At 32.7% G+C, this 20,353-nt stretch overlaps 1 protein-coding gene across 1 annotated transcript; it reads left to right on the top strand.

Annotated features, from left to right (window-relative positions):
• The first annotated feature begins 7,206 nt into the window (after window positions 1-7,206).
• LOC146924314 (abscisic acid and environmental stress-inducible protein-like) lies at window positions 7,207-8,332 on the top strand. Its single transcript, XM_085709351.1, has 2 exons — window positions 7,207-7,351; window positions 7,701-8,332. The coding sequence occupies exons 1-2, from the start codon at window positions 7,252-7,254 to the stop codon at window positions 8,090-8,092; spliced, it is 492 nt and encodes a 163-aa protein (XP_085565477.1). The 5' UTR covers window positions 7,207-7,251; the 3' UTR covers window positions 8,093-8,332.
• Window positions 8,333-20,353: the final 12,021 nt, after the last annotated feature.

Below are 20,353 nucleotides of genomic sequence, written 5' to 3'. Positions count from 1 at the left end.
ATTATTATTATTATTATTATTATTATTATTATTATAGAGAGAGAGAGAGAGAGAGATAGAGAGAGAGAGAGATGATAAAATAAAATAATAAATGGTTAAAAGTATTATAGAAAACACATGCAAAATTTCATCAAAAAATAACAAAATTTATTTGATTTTTTGATATGTGTAAATTCTTCAAAAACGACAAGTATGTGAAACGGACGGAGTAGAATATAATAAAGGAAAGTAACCAACGATTTATTGAAAATCTTCTTTACAAAAAGTGAATCATTTTGAGACTAATGGAGTAGGATCTAGTCTTAATCCTAATCTAAGACTGATAACAATGTTTGTTAAAGTCAAATGCATGGGTAACTTTGTACCTTCCGCGGCGTGCCACTTGCGAATTTGATCACCACAAAACAACGTCGATTTTATTCAAGAAAAGTAAAATAAAAATTCGATTTCATTTGATGCCTCAAAATATTGTCAAAGTTTCAGTGTGAAATGAATTAATTGGTGCACCTAATCTGTCCTGTATTTTGAATTCTTCTCCCTTCTTTGTTGTCACACTTGAATGGTCTATTAGTTGCAGTCGCAAGTGGCAAGACCATTGTTGTCACACTTGAATGGTCTATTAGTTGCAGTCGCAAGTGGCAAGACCATAGAGTCAATCGATTATCTTTGTAAAAAGAAATCTTATCTCATCCTACAAAACAAGTGTAAGACATGTTTTTGGGTCATCATCATCCTCAAATTGTTAAGGGAAATACCTTACGGATCTATAGTTTATTAGTAAAGTCTAATTAAAATTGTTAAAGTTTTTTTTTAGGGTAAAAGTTGTTAAGTTATGATTCAAAGTCGAGTACTCCAGATAATTTGTCCTTATTAAGTGTAAGATGTTTGCTATTGCTATACATACCATTGACACTAGTTCAGTGTATATGTGAATTGAAAAATTCGTAGAAGTCTTGCATATGAGAGTTTTTTTTTGTTCCTTTTTATAAGATCTTTTTGAGATTTTTTTTTCCATTTTTATAAGATCTCTTTGTTATTTTCAACTACATTAATTATTTTTTTACTTAAACATCCCTATTTATTATACATCTTTTTTTTCAATCAGCAGTAAATAGCATGTTGAAAACATAAATGAACTCTCTCTTAAAGAATAAAATTGTAAAAACAATAGTGATTACAAATAATATTAATACAAATGTCAACTTTTTTAATTCCCATGGTTAATGAATCAAAAGGGTTATCATTTATTACCCTCTCTTCTTTCTATTATTTTAATAGAGTTTTTCTGATTACACCCATGGTACTTTTGGTTACACCCCATGATGACCAAAACACCCTTATTTACTTTCTAAATTTCCAACAATTACTTTTAACTTTCTTCCCCTCTTCTTCTTCTTCTCCTTGTTCTTTTTCCTTAACATGACTTTTTCCATTTCATTTTCCTCCTCCTCTTCTTCGTGAAGGTTTCATAAAGTTCAAAAATTATACACTCATTCTCATGCTAATCATCTTCAATTCAACTGCGAATGTCCTCCTTCTCCCTTCCCAATCATTCCCCACTTCAATTCACCCTTTCCTCTTTTCTTTTTTTAAGAAACAAAAAGACAATTTATTAAGAATCAACCCAGTTACAAGATGTGACTGAGAATCCTATAACTAATACCAATCCAAGACAAGATCTTAAAGAACGAAACTTAATCATACAATTGGTTACAAATTCAAAACTAACAGATCCAAAAATTATACAGTTGCAGCAAGCCTTCTATGTTTCAGCAAAATTTACAATGCCTATTACTTGAAAGGAGACCTCCATTGAACGGACAATGACCAAACAACATACAAATTACCAATTAAGAAAAGACTAGCAAATGAAGGTCCGTGAATTCAATTTCAGTGCGTGCATATAGAGTTAAAACTACACCAACGTAAATTAATTTTACGCACACCTTCACGTAAATTAATTTTACGTACACCTTCATAATTTACAATTTACAAGGTTTTAGTTAACTGAGTTCACGTATGGGACAAAGGCTATTTTTGTAATATGATAAAATATGAATGGAATTTTGGGTGTAACTAGATATTTTAAGGGTGTAACTAGAAAGAGTCATTTTAATATCCTTTTCCCATATCATTAGTAAAAAATAGTTTTGTAAAATCATTCATAATTTCTCTTTCCAATACCAAATTATCTACATTTCTTAATATATGTATCAAAATGACTTGTATTAAAATACGAGGGAGTATTTTATAGTTCTTTACGCTCGCCTCACTTAACACTATTTAGATTAATTAAAAATCTAAAGTTAAGGAAAAAAATATTCTTTCTTAATTTGCATATTCGTTTGAAGCAAATAGAATTACGGTTAAAAGTTAATTAATACTTCATCTAGTCTTAAATATATGCAAATACTTTTTTATTTTAGATTCATTAAATAATTGAGGTATATATTGGTGGAGCCTGGAAAAAAAAAATCGGGTGGGCTACTAAAAAAATGTAAACTATAATATATAAACCAAAAATTTAGGTTGTAATAAAAATTAAACACAAAGTTTTTTGATGGCAAATAAGCACAAATTTTATCATTGAAAAATAAACTACATGACTTAAAATAATTCTCCACGCATTTTGAGTAACTTGAAATTATCAATAATAAACTTAAAACAATTTACAATGTAAAAAGTATACATACTTTTTTTAAGAAACTAAAATGAAATATATTGAGTCAAAAGTCTGAAAATTCCACCACAAGGAGTGCTGGAAAACCAGCAAAGCAAGTATCAAATTACATCAAATCACCAAAAGAAATGTGAAACCAGAAAAAGGCTAAAGCGCCATGATTACAAAATGATTCCCAAACAAGCTTAAGGATTAAGTCACCACATGTGATAAGTAGAAGCAAAATTAATTCGATTCGCTTTCAGCCACCAGTAAGATTGAAGCTTGATTTTGTCAAGAATAGTTTGTAAAGAGTCCTCATTTTGACGAAACACCCGAGCATTTCTTTCACTCCAAACCACCCACAGACTAGCCATCCAAAATAGATCGAATACTAAACATATATTTTTTAGGAAAACCGCCTTAATTTTCAAAATGAAGAAAATGATCTGACACATGTTCAGGAGGTACCATGATGAAACCAAGCAAGTTAGAAATACCATGCCATAGGTGCCCAACAGCCGCACAAAGCTGAACATTAGGCAGAATAATATTTCTCCAAATTAAGTTGTTTGCTGTAGGCAAACGATTACGCAACATACACCAGGCTAATAAACTGACCTTAAGAGGAACGTCCTTATTCCAAAATGCCTTAGAGTGCTCAGTTGCCAAGACGTTAACTGACGACATCATGTAGTTATAAGTACTTGTAAAATTGTATTTTTTTTTTTGGAAACATGTAAATTTTAAAGCCACCTGTCAGGAATATTAAACTGCAAAACAATATTTGTTAAAATATCACTACACTCCCTTACATAATCCTCTTTTCATGCTAACAATTGACGTCTCCACTTCCACGCTTCACCTTCCCGCCCCTATCAAAGCGAATACATTTTAACCACTGTTGCCATTTTATTAACAGCTAAGTAAAAAATGTGACTAAATCTAATCTTCAACACCACGCCATCAATCCACTAATCCCACCAAAATAAAGTTTGTGAACCATCTCCTACCTCCTACCCAATATTATTTTCAAACCAACGACCTACTCCGATACCTACCCCTTCTTTAACACTAGTCAAATTATTCCACCAACCTAAATTTAATCTGCCCCTATCCGCGAGATACCCTCCTAACTCGCCACATCTAACGACTGAAACTTTATACCACAAACTACTAGTCTCAACCTTCATCCTCCAGCACCATCTATCAAGTAACGCCAAATTAAATTTCCTAATCCTCTGAACCCCAAACCCTCCTTTCGCCTTATTAGAAATTAGACCGAAAGAGAGAACAATACATAGTTAGAAAAACGAAAAAGGCCACCTGATGAGATATTTCTACTCTTCCAACCCGTTAACCTTGATTTAATACGATCAAGCAAAGGACACTAAAAATTCAACTTGCGAGAGTCACCACCAATTGATAGTCCCAACTAAATAAAGCGAAGACGACACATTATACAATTTAGGACAGAAGTTGTCTTAACTGGCCAAGAATAATAAATTATAATATATATAAGAAAATATTTTTACCCTTAAAAAATTTAATTTAATAAAATGTAGGATATACTTCCTCCGGTCACATTTATAAGCAACAAATCACATTTTAGATTCATTGACTACCTAATGTATTTGATATATATTATAGACCAAATATATTAAGTGTTGAATGAACCTAAAAAATGGTTTTTTACTTATAAATGTGACCGGAGGAAGTATATGTAACAAAAAGCAAAGCATTTGGTACGGTGACTAAATACATTTTTTGAGACCACCTAGTTGAACCACACCAGCACGCGAATCAATTCTAGTTTGTATTGTTTTAAGAGTAGTGGAACACTCTTTATTCAACACTTTTGTGCACATTTACTTTTTTCTCCCTATTGTTTAAATTTTATCGGATGTCCCCGAAGGGACACATATTTACTTTTTTATTAGTTTTTTTGGTTACAGACTTTTTTATTAGTTTAAATTAAGGTGGATTTCACTTAAAGTAGTGGAAAATACATTAATTTCTTCTAATAAGAGAGTGAATATCAGAGAGTGTTACATTCCTCTTGTTTTAAACTATAGGTATATATCTATTAAAAATGTTTTTTTTTTTTTTTTAGTTTGGGTGGACCATGACTCATCCATGACTATGAGAATATCCTCCATTGCTGGTATATAGTTTATAAGATACTCATATACAGTACATATCAATTTTTCAATAAAAAATAAAAAAAATAATCTTTACGGTTACTTACAGATGAATAAAGTATTCAACAATAATACTCTTTTTTGTTTGAAAGAACAATAATACTCTTTTAAATATCCTATAATGCTCTCTTGCTAATTTTTTGTATAGAAAAAAAATATTATGAATGTGTGTGGATTAGTTAGAACGTGTACATCTCCGTGAGGTGAGATGTGAGATGAGATAGCTAGTAATTGGGACGGACCCACATAGACAGCTATGTGGGCCAAGGCCCTCACACCAATTTTAATTTTTTCATTCATATATATGTTACTTGGTTGGTTTAGCTTGCAGTTTGACTCTTAGTTATGGTCTCTTCCTCTTTAATATCATATATTTATAAGTATAATAAAATATAATAATAGGGTAATGATCATTTTGGTTTCTAAATGTGTAACAAATAGTCACAATAGTCCCTAAATGCAGGGACGGACCAACATAGAGAACTATGTGGGCCAATGCCCTCACACCAATTTTAATTTTTTCATTCATATATGTTACTTGGTTGCTTTAGCTTGCAGTTTGACTTAGTTATGGTCTCTTCCTCTTTAATGCCATATATTTATAAGTATAATAAAATATAATAATAGGGTAATGATCATTTTGGTTTCTAAATGTGTAACAAATAATCACAATAGTCCCTAAATATATCAAAATTTCAAAATAGTCATTGATTGTGCACTTTGTTAGTCAAAAATAGTCTTCTTTGTAGCATCATGTTATTGGATGTATGTGTAAAATAATTATACACCGATAGAGTACGCTAATTAAATTCATTCCAATTTTATTCTTCTTTTACTTGGTTTGATTTTTTAAAACATACTTAGTTTAATATTTTAAACCTAAATTGAATTTACTTATTCATTATTTTAAATACTGCCCTCACTATTCAAATTTTCTGGATCCGTCACTAGTATGAACCAATAGCTAGTATAGTATGCCTTGGGTGCTCTCACTTTCAACCAATAGCAAGTAGACACCTGCATCATTTTAATAGCATGTGGTCTTTACTACTCAATGAATAGTAATATCTAAATGTCATGTTAACTTGTATCTTTTCAGCCGTGACTGAAATTTGAATCCCGAACCTTATATATTTTATGCATTGTTCATATCAACTGAGCTAAGCTCACGAGGACGCTAATTTGTATCTTTACAACACATGTTAAGGATTCTATAAATGATAAATATTTATTACAAAACATTAATTTTCGATTTCTAGAAGAATAAATTGACATAGTTATATATAAAAAAAAGAATAAATTGACATAATCTTCTAGACAACATTTTCACTTTAAATTTCTTAACATGTACCCTAAAGTTACATGTTACTCCCTCCGTCCCATATTACTTGACCTATTTAGAATATTTGCACTATTCATGTAACATGCTTTGACTCTATTTTTCTACTAATATATAAAAACGAAATATAGCATATAAGATGTTGTTAGATTCGTCTCGATTAATATTTTCAAAATATCAAATTTTCGTAATTTTTTCTACTAGATTATTAAAGAAATTTAAGTTTAAAATTGTGCATTGGCATACGTGACGGAGTCAACTAGGTCAAGTAATATGGGACGGAGGGAGTAACATTTCTCATATTTAAATCATTGAACTATTTCCTCAGTTCATTTTTAAATGTCTATTGTAAAGATTTCTTTTGTTGCTTTAACTGTCTCGCAATTTATAGATAGATAAGATTGCATTAATTGATTCAACAAATTTATATAAAAAAAATTACTCACTTTCCTAGCCTCCAATCTTTACTAGTCACAAGCTTTGTACGATCATTTCGTTTATTTTTTTTATTGTGTTGATGCGTATAAATGAACAACATTTTTAATAAAATTTTGATTAAAATTAAAGTATATATATTTTTCATTTTAATTAATATTGTAAGATTTATATTTATATTTTTCAGTGACACCAAAAGTATAATACATAGAATATAAATTCTTATATTTTTTATTGACACCAACAATAAAACATTCTTATAAACAAATTTATTTAAGAATGTAATTTTTTACGGTTAAATTTATTTAAGATTTTAATTAAAACTGAAAAAATTACCCCAAAACTTTTTTTTTAGAACTAAAATTACCCCAAACCCATGTATTTCAAAACCACGCATTCTCTTACATTTAATATAGATTATGATTAGTATCAAAAATATCAACCAATACTTCAAAATTTATAGATAAGATTGAATTTATACACACTAGCTACTTTCTGAACTACCAAGTAAAGGTCCCTACATATCACTCTTTCCCTCCATTATATATAGAGCACACTTCTTACTAGTTTTTATCATAGTTCACTACCAAATATCACATTTGAAAAGATATTGAACAATGGATTCAAAAAAGGCAATCCTCATCCTAGGCCTCTTGGCAATGGTTCTTCTTGTGTCAGCTAGGGACTTAACTGAAACTTCCTCTGATGCCAAAAAGGGTGAGTTCCACTCTCTCTCTCTCTCTCTCTCTCTCTCTCTCTCTCTCTCTCTCTCTCTATATATATATATATATATATATTATTAATTCTTTTCAACTTAATTCTATTTAAACGTTAATCTTGATATATACATCTTAATATCATATCAAATAATTTTAGATCTGCTTTATAATTTATAGAGATGATCTATATCATATAATTATGCATCTAACTGCTAGCTTTATAAAATAAGGATCAAATAAAGAAGTTTTTGAGCATATTGTAAAAATATTCTAACATTACAACGATGTGATTTGATCATTCTCGTATGTATATAAAATGTAATGGTTCATATATATTATGTTTGCAGAGGTTGTTGAAAAGACTAATGAAGTAAACGATGCCAAATATGGCGGTTACCACAATGGTGGTGGTAATTACCACAATGGTGGTGGACATTACTATGGAGGTGGTTCTCACGGTGGAGGTGGTTCTCACCACGGTGGAGGTGGTTGCCATCACTATTGCCACGGCCATTGCTGCTCATATGCCGAGTTTGTTGCCGTGCAAGCTGAGGAAAAGACTAATGAAGTAAACGATGCCAAATATGGTGGTGGTGGACATTACTATGGAGGTGGTTCTCACCACGGTGGAGGTGGTTCTCACCATGGTGGAGGTGGTTGCCATTACTATTGCCACGGCCATTGCTGCTCACATGCTGAATTTGTTGCCGTGCAAGCTGAGGACAAAACTCAGAACTGATCATAATGCTATGATCATGTATGATGCACTCTTTCTTAGTAATATATTTCATGAATAAATAATGTTTGTGAGTTGATAAAAAAAGGCATACATAGATAGACAACAATCTCAGTTGATGTGTATCTATCTTGTCACTACATAGTATGAAATCATGTATAAATTTGTATCACACTATGTATGTGTGATGGTGATGAGCTTTTGCAAAAGTGGTGAATGTGTATTATATCATCGTTCTTATTACTTTCTCTCCTTTAAAATATATGAATTAGGTTTTTAAGAAAATTCACCGATTATAAAATGGGAAAATTATAGTGACCTCCCCTGAGATTTCTTTAAACAACACAAACACCCCCTCAAGTTCTATAATAGACAATAACCTCCCTTAAGGTCTCTTAAAATAGATAAACAAATCCCTTCTCGATTAACACCGTTAATTACTCAGTTTGTTAAAACTAAACTGCTACTTTATCCTTCTCAATAAACAGACCTCTTATTCTCATGTTTCTAATAACACATACTGCATAAAAAAATGAATACTTTTTTATCCTTTTGAGCATTTATGCCAACAAGGTCTTTGTTCTTTCTGTATGAAATGTGAAATCTTTATTGTTTTGTAGCATACAATGTCTTTGTAAGTACGAAAATGAATTGGGAATTGAAATTGGCAATAACAATTTTTCATATAAAATAGAATCCAAAGGCACTACCCAGTGAACAAAAATAAACCCAAATATGTATCAAAATCGGCGATTCCAACTTGGAGATGACATTCGGCAGATAAACCATATCCCAAAAGTTGAAAAATTAGAATATCCCCAACAATTGATTCCCAAAAAATACTTCAAGGTTTTCCGCTCCTTCAAAACCATTGATGAACGGTCTCACTTGGAGAATGAAAAATAATCCAGCTAACTAGAACAAAAGAGATGTTGCAAGATCAACCCAAGCAAACAACGCAAACGGAATTAATCCAACAAGCAATAACAAAAGAGACACTTTGTGCTTCATGTCTTTTCTGTTGCTTCCTTAGAGTAAGGGAAAATGTGGCCGCTCATTGAATGGAGGAAATGAAAAGGCAATGACAAAATTCAGAATTAGGCGGTGTTATATGTTTCAGGAAATTAATTTGACAGAAGTTTAACGGTGTCAAGGGCAAGGGAGGTTAGTGCTAATTAAGAAAATAGAGGGGGTGTTGGATACATTTAGAATAACCTTAGGGGAGGTGAGTGTAATTTCCCCTTATAAAATTCATATAGCATAAAACTTCTTAATACATATTTGTAAAATATTGTAATTTTTTAGATAAAATTCACTATAATTCCTAAAAATATGCTTATACAAAATATATTTTTTTTATAAATTATAAGCATATATCTATAAAATAGAAACAATAAACCTATACACCCTCCGATCACTATTATAAGCAAAAATCCACATTCTATATTCATTCAATTAATGATGCATATAGTCTTTATTATAGACCACATACATCATTTAATGAATGAATCTAAAATGAAGATTTTTGCTTATAATAGTGACCGGATGATGTATATGACTAAACCTATACTTTGAGGGAGGCGAATGGTTCAGACTTCATGGCGAAGCTAGGCGCTGAGTTCTTGGAGCCACCATGGATTGTTACCTCTGTTGTAAGCTGATGTCCAACGGGATTGGTTTCATAGAGCCTAACTTTTAGTTTGTCTTCTTTTTATGTTTTTTTTTATTCCTTTGTTTAGCATCTGTTACCAAAAAAAACTATATTAAAAAAACAAATCATATGCGATAAAGTAAACACAATATAAACGCGGAAAGACAAACACACCAAATGCATACATGTCTTAACACTAGTAATATACTCACATTAAAATGGGGCTTCTTATTCTTTCCACCTAAAAACATGAAAAGGTAAGTTAGCATTGCCTCTTCCACATTTTTTTATCAAAAAAACATTTTACTATTTTAAAGTAGGGTTATCTAAATGTTAATTTTGTAAATATATTTTTAAACACAAATCTAGGTTTCAACAAAATTCCTCAACCTTATTTCTACTTCTATCATTGTTGTAGTAACTAGTACAACCTCTGATACTTGTGTTCTTAATTTTAAATAAGTAAATAGTCCCTTTAAATATACTAACATTTGATTTTAGTCCCTCTAAAATATTTCTTAGGTTTTTTGTCCCTCTAAAATTTTTCATCTATAAAATTAGTCTCTGCTCTACATTGAGTATTACACTAGAGCAGGGACTAAATTCATAAATGAAAAATTTTACAGGGACCAAAAACCTAAAGAATATTTTAGGAGGACTAAAATAAAATGTTGGTATATTTAAGGGGACTATTTACTTAACCCGAATTTTAATATATGTTGAAAAAAGTCCGAGAAGCATTTACATTAAAACAAATAAATTTTTAGAAAATATATTGATAGAAACGATTCTCATCGTGGTGATACCTGAATGTTAGTTGAAAATTTGAACAAGTGGGATGAATTGGCAGCCATGAGTAATTGGACTCTCATTCATTCATTTCTCGAAGAGAGGAAAAAATAAAGACATTACTCTAACTCATTCCCACCAATTCCCAATTATAATATGCATAAAATAAACATTGAAAACTTAACTGAAAATGCCGAAATTATTAGACTGATATTGTGGTCGGCGATCGAACGGTAACTCTTCTATTTATGTATGTGAGCTTCAATAACTATTTGTCATTTTGTCTATCTAACCAAATAGACATTAAAACCTATACCTAGAAATATAGACACTAGTGATGATTAATGGAAATGATGAAACAAAGCAAGAAAGGCAAGCATTATTTATTTATTTTTTTAAACAAAGGTAAAATATATTAAACCAAAAGAAGCCCCTCTAGCCAAAGGTGTATTAGAGGAAACTTATAAATTCAGAAATTTACATGATACAATCGAAGCTACATGAAGTAGCTGAAAAACAAAATTAAGAAACCGCCATTAGGCAAGACATTGGGGTCGTCCTCCAAGGAGGGTAATCAAAATAGAATAAAAGGTAATACAATTTTAACCATCAATCCACTTGGATTTTAACCTTTTCTACTAACACAAAAATATGCTCTCTCTTATTGTTAAAGATTTTCCTATTGTGGTTCTTCCAAATACTCCTTCTGTTTCATAATAAGTGACCCTTATGTAAAAAAAATATTGTCCCAAAATAACTGACTCATTTCACTTTTCAACACAATATTAATTGTTATTTTTTTCAATTATAACTCTAATTAATACTACTTTCATCACTCCTAATTCAATATTCTAATTTGCATTTATGATAATGGAGAATGCACAAATACTTGACAAGAGCACCTAAAACCATTTTTCTCTCTCCTTCATGTTGCGGATTCGATGAGAAAACTCACACCAATAACAACTTGATGTGTGGAGCAATGGATAATAAAGCAACCAATAATCAAAGTGAATAGAACAGTTATAATCACAAGCCAAAAGTAGAAAACAACACAGCAAGAGAAAAGAAGAAGAGAGAACACAAAGAATCTGTTTACCCAGTTCGGTCCAAATTGACCTAGTCTGGGGGAGAGAGCAGCCCTCCGTTCCACTATATGATGAGTAACGTTACAAAAGAGATGGATTACAAGAATAAGTCTCCCGCCTAATTCTACCCAAATCCCAGCCTCTTCCCGTAACCAAGAGACTCAATCCTAATAGTGTTTCCCAAGGTGAATCAACCCTCAAAACCTAGTGTTTGTTCCAAAGAGACAAACTCTATACAAACCCTAGTTTTGTTGTTGTCTTTCTAAACCCTTGTTTCAGCCCCCTCTATCTCAAGGTTTACACTGATACAATGCCTATATTTATAGTAAAAGTAACTCCCATAAAATTGTACCAAATTTGGCCCAAAAATACGTTTCTGAAAAAAAACTGCACGCAAAATTGGGCCCCGATTTTTACCATTCGGGCGCCAATTTTTCCAGTACCAAACTGCTCCCAAAGACAGCCAAAATCGGCCCCCGATTTTTGCCATTCGGGCCCCGATTTGTACTTTCAGCAAACATCAATTTTTGGCCTCCAAACTCCAATTTTGAGTCACTTTCACAACAATCTCCACCTTGACTCCAAATTAGTGATGATGCCCATTTAACATCAACACCTTGCTGCTCTTTCCCTTGTTCCCACTACACGAAGTAGCTCCACAAGTTTGCACCCTAATCCCTTCAGTCATCGGAATGTCTTCCGCCTTCTCGAAGGTACTTGCAGTCCAACTACGCCAGGAATTTTAGGTAGTTCCACAAGCCTTTACCATACTTCTTCAATACGAGACATCTCCCGCTTCCTTGAAGATCTACTTGTTCCCAATCACCCTTGGCTTTTAGAGTAATCCACAAGTATACACCTCAACCCCCTTCAGCCCTCGGAATGTCTTCCGCCTTCTCGAAGGTCCTTGCAGTCTAACTACGCTAGGTATTTTAGGTAGTCCCACAAGCATTCACCATGACATCTTCAACACAGGACATCTCCCGCTTCCTTGAAGGTCTTCTTGCATCCAATCACCCTTGGCCTTCTTTTAGAGTAATCCCGCAAGTCGTGCTATACATTCTTCAACCTTATGAAGAAATCCCTTGCTCACCATAGAGCATAGCACCCAAGGTCTTCCATAGTCGTACCATTACCGGTGTGTTCAACTCCACCTCACGCTGAGCGTACTCTACCTCAACTAGCAAATGCGTACATCCTACTATGTCTTCAACCTTGCAACTCCACCTCAACAGGTAGATCATGAGTATTGTTGCCTCCGCCTCTCCAGACTGATCATGAGTATTCTTACCACCGCCTCTCCAGGCTGATGTTGAGTGTTTAACGTCTCTCCAGACGAACACCGCTCCACTAGGCATCAATCCCAAGGTGACCAACATCACCTTCATCCTCCAAACAACACCACACCATCAGAGCACCTGCATCCTCATAACCCTTAGTGACAATTTGTGCGGAGTTACCATTAATCTCCGGACAATCCTTCATGAAGTGACCCATCTTGTGACAGTTAAAGCATTCAGATTTTGACTTTTTACCACTCTTTCTCCGGTTACCTCTACCTCCACCATTCCCTCTTGTGACACTTAGGCCTTCACCGTTTTCATGAACTCTCAAGTCATTGGACTTGGTCAACTCCTTGGTTCTCAAAGCCGATTGAACTTCTTCCAAGGTAACAGTGCCTTCTTTGCCATAGAGCATGGTATCTTTGAACGATTCATAAGATTTCGGTAGAGCACACAACAAGAGTATAGCTTTATCTTCATCCTCAAGTTGCACCTCAATATTCTCCAAGTCATCAAGGATTTTGTTGAACTCCGTAAGTTGCTCCATGATGGCCTTTGACTCCACCATCTTGAATGAGTAGAGTTGTTGCTTTAGGAATTGCCGATGAGCCAAAGACTTTGTCATATACAAAGATTCCAACTTTGCCCACATTGATGCCGCGGTTGGTTCCTTTGCTACTTCTCTCAAAACTTTATCTCCGAGGCACAAGACAATGGCACTCCTGGCCTTGTCCACCATCTCGGTCTTCTCCGCACGTGACATGGTGACCGGTAACGCACCTTCACCCTTCAAAGCTTTCTCACACTTTTGCTGTATTAACATCGCTTCCATCTTTACCTTCCATAACCCAAAATCGTTATCTCCGGTAAACTTCTCAATATCCCACTTCGAACCCATGGTACTAGATTATCCTTTGACCTTGCCCCACGGTGGGCGCCAATTGTTGCGGATTCGATGAGAAAACTCACACCAATAACAACTTGATGTGTGGAGCAATGGATAATAAAGCAACCAATAATCAAAGTGAATAGAACAGTTATAATCACAAGCCAAAAGTAGAAAACAACACAGCAAGAGAAAAGAAGAAGAGAGAACACAAAGAATCTGTTTACCCAGTTCGGTCCAAATTGACCTAGTCTGGGGGAGAGAGCAGCCCTCCGTTCCACTATATGATGAGTAACGTTACAAAAGAGATGGATTACAAGAATAAGTCTCCCGCCTAATTCTACCCAAATCCCAGCCTCTTCCCGTAACCAAGAGACTCAATCCTAATAGTGTTTCCCAAGGTGAATCAACCCTCAAAACCTAGTGTTTGTTCCAAAGAGACAAACTCTATACAAACCCTAGTTTTGTTGTTGCCTTTCTAAACCCTTGTTTCAGCCCCCTCTATCTCAAGGTTTACACTGATACAATGCCTATATTTATAGTAAAAGTAACTCCCATAAAATTGTACCAAATCTGGCCCAAAAATACGTTTCTGAAAAAAAAACTGCACGCAAAATTGGGCCCCGATTTTTACCATTCGGGCGCCGATTTTTCCAGTACCAAACTGCTCCCAAAGACAGCCAAAATCGGCCCCCGATTTTTGCCATTCGGGCCCCGATTTGTACTTTCAGCAAACATCAATTTTTGGCCTCCAAACTCCAATTTTGAGTCACTTTCACAACACTTCACTTATACATTTTTCTTAATATGTGTGAAATGAGCAAATGATTCACTTAATTTGGGACAGAGGGAGTAATGTAGAGTACCGAAATCCAAACAATATTAAACGATGTATAGTTTTTTGAAAATTCCTTTAGACCACCAAACTGAAGAAAATGATATTGTAATGCACCCTAGGAAACAAAAGAAATACTTATCCAACCAGTAATCAGGTACCAAAGTCTGCCATAGAAATTGCATTGAAAAAATAAATGATCACAATTTTCCATTGCATCACACCCAATCGCACAAAAGCTAGTTGCAGTAGCTAATTTATTGTCACTCAATTAAAAAAAGTATGTTAAATTGAGTATCTAAAGAGGAACTATCAAGTCATGAATCCCTCTAAAACAACGTAGTCATCCCATCTCCCACCACATTTTGAATATTGTCTAATAACCATATCTCCTCTACCATCCCTCTCCCTTATTTATCTAATATGATTCAAGTTTCACAAATACTTGACAAGATCCCTTAAAACCATTTTTCTCTCTCCTTCACTTATACATTTTTCGTAACATGTGTGAAATGAGCAAATGACTCACTTAATTTGGGACAAAGGGAGTAATGTAGAGTACTGAAATCCAAACAATATTAAACGATGTTCAAGAATTTTTTGAAAATCCCACCTAACTAAAGAGAATGATCTTGTAATGCACCCTGTGAAACAAAAGAAATACTTATCCAAACAACAATCAGGTACCAAAGTCTATCGTAGAAATTGCGTATTGAGAAAATAAATGATCCCAATCTTCCATTGCATCACACCCAATCACCCAATCTTCCAAGGTGTACCAAAGGAAACTTATAAATCCAGGAATTTACATGATACAACTGAAGCTTCATGAAGTAGCCGAAAAACAAATTACGAAACCACCATTAGGCAAGGCATTGGGGTCGTCCTCCAAGTATGGTAATCATAATTGAATAAAAGGAAATATGGTTTTAACCACCAAAACGCTTGGATTTTAACCTAATAAGGTTAGTATTCCGAATAATGTTGATAAATATGGATGATTAGAAAGTGGAAGGAGATTGGAACAAGTTATGGTCACTTTCCATCCCTTCGAAGGTTAAACATTTTGCGTGGCCTATTGGGAGGGATTATCTACCTGATGGCTAACTAGAAAGTGTATTGAATGTTAGTCAAATAGCGTGGTTCGTCAATCCTACACTTTGACATTTTTTCTTATGTTGCGAGGATAGTGTCAATTGTTGGCAAAAATTGAACTTGTGTAGTTGTGTCCTTCGTTGGAAGGATTAATGGAAGGTACCGAAGGCTTCAGTGATGTGTTGCTAGATTATGGAAACACATGAGTCAAAATTAATTAGTGAACTTTGCCATGTCTGCTTGGAGCTTATGGAAGAAACACAATCTTGAAATTTGCAAGAATAAGCATGAAACAAAATCTTGAACTCTTGGAGTTTGTTGTATGAACTTGAATGGTTGAACTCGCTAGAGCATCAGTTCATGGTATTGGAAACGGCTATAAAATGGTGGTTAATGATGTTAACAAAAATAAATTAAATCACTCAGAGTACAGTGTCATCTTCCGAGATTGTAAAATTATTCTTTTTTTTTTTTTTTTATAACGAGATTGTAAAATTATTCTCATGAATCACAACAGTTACAAAGTTGTGTTGACTAGACATCAAGCAAACTGTAGCATTTATGCTCTTCCACGAACATCTCTATCTTATGCTTCACACAATGTTTTAATATAATTCCAAATTACGTTGCTACTATTTTTATTAACGAAGTGCCTTAAGCAGTGGTAAAGCTAGTCAAAATTTTATTAGAGGGCTAAATATATAGAAAAAGTAAAATATCTTTTTACGAATCTTTTCTTGACAATTTTCGTTTTTTTTTTGAATGGTTTCTTGAAAATTTTCGTTGTTAACAAAACTTTTTATGTAGTTACTATAGAGACTAAAAGTGCCAAAACAAGATAAATATATTTATGTATCAATTATAATTTTGTCTTCTATATTTCTACTAATAATTTTCATAAATAAACTCATTTGAAATAGTTAAATTTGTATTATTAGAGTAGCTAAACATAAACCAAACAATTAAGGTGAAGTGGTTAATGAGTTCCATCAATGACAAATTGTTTAGGAGAATATGAATTTAATTCTTAGGAGGAACAATTATTGGTCAATCTTTATCTACCTCACGGTCCAACTCCAAAATATCATAACCTCTTTCCTTTAAAAACTGAAGATTAACACACAAAAAATAGATAAACATAAAAATACACTAACTTCTAAGAGATTGTTTGCTCAAAAAAATTGAAACAAACTCACCGTTATTTCTTTAGAGAAAAAAAAAAAAACTCACCCCTAATTATATATTTTTTTTTAAGGAAAATTACCCTTAACAATGAAACGTGATCTAATCTACGATTGATAATGTTTGCAAAAGTCAAATGCATGTGGAACTTGTACGATTCCGTGGCGTGCCACTTGCGAATTTCACCAACAAAACAAATACTACCTCTGGTCACTATTATAAACAAATTTCTACTTTTTAGATTCATTCAATAAATGATATATGTGATCTATAATATACTCCCTCCGGTCACTATTATAAGCAAAAAACTATTTTTTAAGTTCAGGGATGTATGTGGTCATTAATATAGACCACATACATCATTTATTCAATGAACCTAAAAAGTAGTTTTTTGCTTATAATAGTGACCGGAGGGAATAGACCACATACATTATTTATTGAATGAACCTAAAAAGTCAAAATTTGTTTATAATAGTGACCGGAGGGAGTATGATTTTTTTTATTAATTTGTTATAAATTCATTTTTAAAGATAATAACAGGATATTTGAAGTTCAAACCTCCAACCTTTTACGTATATTATATAAGCTTCGAAACTCCGACATCTCCATATATTTTACGATGTTTATAGAAACTAAATTTAACTAATCAAAACAATGTTTCCCTAAAAAAAAAAACTAATCAAAACAATGTTAATTTAAAAAAAAATGCTAACGAGTGTTCTAAAAACACTCTTTAAAGACTTTATATAGTAAATTTTTATTGGACATTTTCAATAAGAGCAATGCTATATCTCTAAAAAAAAACATCAAGAATTCTTCAAGAATAAAAGTCAACCAATCACAATGCACTATTTGCCACAATTCAAGGAGGTGTGGCTGAAAAATAGGAAGTGGACAAATAAATCATGCAATTAAAACTTGCCACATGTGTCTTGAAAAATTCTTGATGCTATTTTTCTAGATAAATAGCATTTTCCTTTCAATAAATAGTTTAAAGGACATGTGCAGTATTTTGTGAATTCTACTCACTTCCCTGTTATCACGTATGAGTGGTCTATTAGTTGCCGGGGCAACAACTAGACCCTTCTCTACAGGTATAGAATCAATCAATAAAATGAATTGAAAATTCTCATTCCGATCAATATTAAAAGTAAAATTTTGTATTTTAAATTGATTAAATAATCGATGTATCTTATTTATATAGATTAGATATAATTGTTATTTAATGAATCTTTCTTCAAAAAATAGTTTTTAGATGAATCTGAAAAAAGAAATTTTGTGTTTAATAAAATGAAACAAGTGTTACATCTAACTACGGATAAAATGAAACATGTCGACTGGTTGTTGAACGGGTCTGACACCTCTTAGATGATTGGAAAACCGCCCAAGAAGTCAGATCGCACAAAGCTACGGACATCCTTACTCAACCGAGTAGTGTTATTCATGGTCCTGTCATCGAGTGGACGAAGCCGACATATGGTAGGTACAAATGTAATATTGATGCCTCCTTTTCTGACTCTCTGAATATGGTAGGTATTGGCATATGCATCCGTGATGATCAGGATGAGTTTGTCATGGCTAAGACAGACTGTTTCTCTCCTCTTTGTGATGTTGATGTTGGCGAGGCTGTTGGACTTCACATGGCACTACAATGGGCGGCTGATCTTCATTATGACAATGTTGATTTTGTTTTGGATTCCAAGTCTGTTGTTGAACGTTTTAATTCAAACCTAGGTGATAGCAGTGAACTAGGTTATATTCTTCAGGCTTGTGGGCAGTTGTTCGATTCTAATTTTCAGAACTCTCATGTCGAGTTCAAAGGAGGCAAGCCAATGGGGTCGCTCATGGATTAGCTAGGGTAGCCCTATCTAATGCTAGCTCCCACGTTTATGATGATGTACCGTCATGTATCCGAGACTTGATAGCTAATAAAAAGCAATGAATTTTTTCCATAAAAAAAATGTTACATCTAACTATAAAGAAAATAGGTCGTTTTGAGCTGAAATTTTTTTCCTTCAAAATATATCCTTAAACAAATTTAATTATAAGAATGGTATTTTATTGATGTCATTCAAAAATATAAGAATTTGTTCCTTTAAAAAAGATAAGAATTTGATATATTATTTTTGAAAAATATTATATTTTTTGTATTATTGAAAAAGATAATTATAGTTTGTTACAATATGAAAGTGTAAAATATCTATTATTTATATCTATAATTTTAATCAAAATCAAAATAATTGTAATAATTTTTTTTATAAAAACTAATGTTCGTAATTTTTATGCATTAGCGTAATAAGAAGATGGGACATACGATACGGAATGCTCGTTTAAACGCTAGTAACAATTTAATTATCTTTATGAGAAAAATACTTTAGTGACACGAGTTCGATTATAAAGTAGAAAAAGTCAGATTCACATTTGAGATCTTCCAAATAATTTGTCATTAATGTGTAGGATGTCATAAAAATATCTATATAGCACCTCAATTTTAAAAAATTTATGTATATAGAAATATAAAAAAAAACACAAAATATAAATTTATGATAAAAACAATGGCTACTACTTAATAGCTTTAAGTATTGTGAGGCAAATATTTTTTCTCAAATGATTTTATTTCATTATATACTCAATCCAATTTAAATAAGTCTTATAATAATAATTCCCTCAACAAAAAAATAAAAGTCTTATAATAATAACAAATCAGAGTGGCACAACAGAAGCATGGTGGGTCTATAATAATAGCTTCAATATTGAATTTTATTAAAAATGTTTGGTTCTAGACAACTCTTTAAACAAGAGTATCTATAAACAGAAGATTTGTGGGTTGATCGAAGAGAACTCCTATAAAGACATCAATCATTATCATATGCTAAAATCGCAATTGATGATGTAGGAAACATGAACCTCTAAATATTTATGGCTATGCCTATGGATGGTTCCACATGATTGAATTCCAGGACCACGTCCACGTACTCACTGCGTTATCCTTACAATGATTTGAAGTAAGGAAGTCTTTTGAGGCGGCTTTGTAACTTTCATCACGAGTAAGAGCATCTCCGATGCTAGAACCAAAATTTTGTTCTTCAATCAATTTTTGTGGGCCTATGGATGACACATAGGATTTAAGAACTATCACTCATTTTTGCTCCAATGCAAGAACCATATTTATGTTCTTATATTACTTTTTAGAGTCCCACAATAGACCCCTTTTTTACCAAACTATTTATTTTCTTTATATCTTCTATTTTTGTAATATATATTTAATAAAAAAATCAGTTTTTTAATTTAATTTTGTTAAAAGGAATGGATATAGAGTTAACGCAACAACCCAGCATATGCCATCAAACTCTCCAACTTCCTCTTTCCACTTCTAATCCATCGCGACTCCTTTTTTTTTTCTTTTTTTTTAATTCTATCATTTTTATTCTTTTTAAACTGTTCTCACATATTTA

This window comes from Medicago sativa, chromosome 5 (genome assembly GCF_051527215.1).
Source record: "Medicago sativa cultivar Bolivia chromosome 5, Bolivia_mono, whole genome shotgun sequence".
Classification (NCBI taxonomy): domain Eukaryota; kingdom Viridiplantae; phylum Streptophyta; class Magnoliopsida; order Fabales; family Fabaceae; genus Medicago; species Medicago sativa.
This window is presented reverse-complemented; position numbering and strand designations above follow the sequence as displayed.

Excerpts from the sequence above, each read along its gene's own strand:
- LOC146924314 (XM_085709351.1), top strand. The coding sequence starts at position 7,252 with ATGGATTCAAAAAAGGCAATCCTCATCCTAGGCCTCTTGGCAATGGTT. Across the intron at positions 7,352-7,700 it reads TTCCTCTGATGCCAAAAAGG|AGGTTGTTGAAAAGACTAAT; the intron begins GTGAGTTCCACT and ends TTATGTTTGCAG.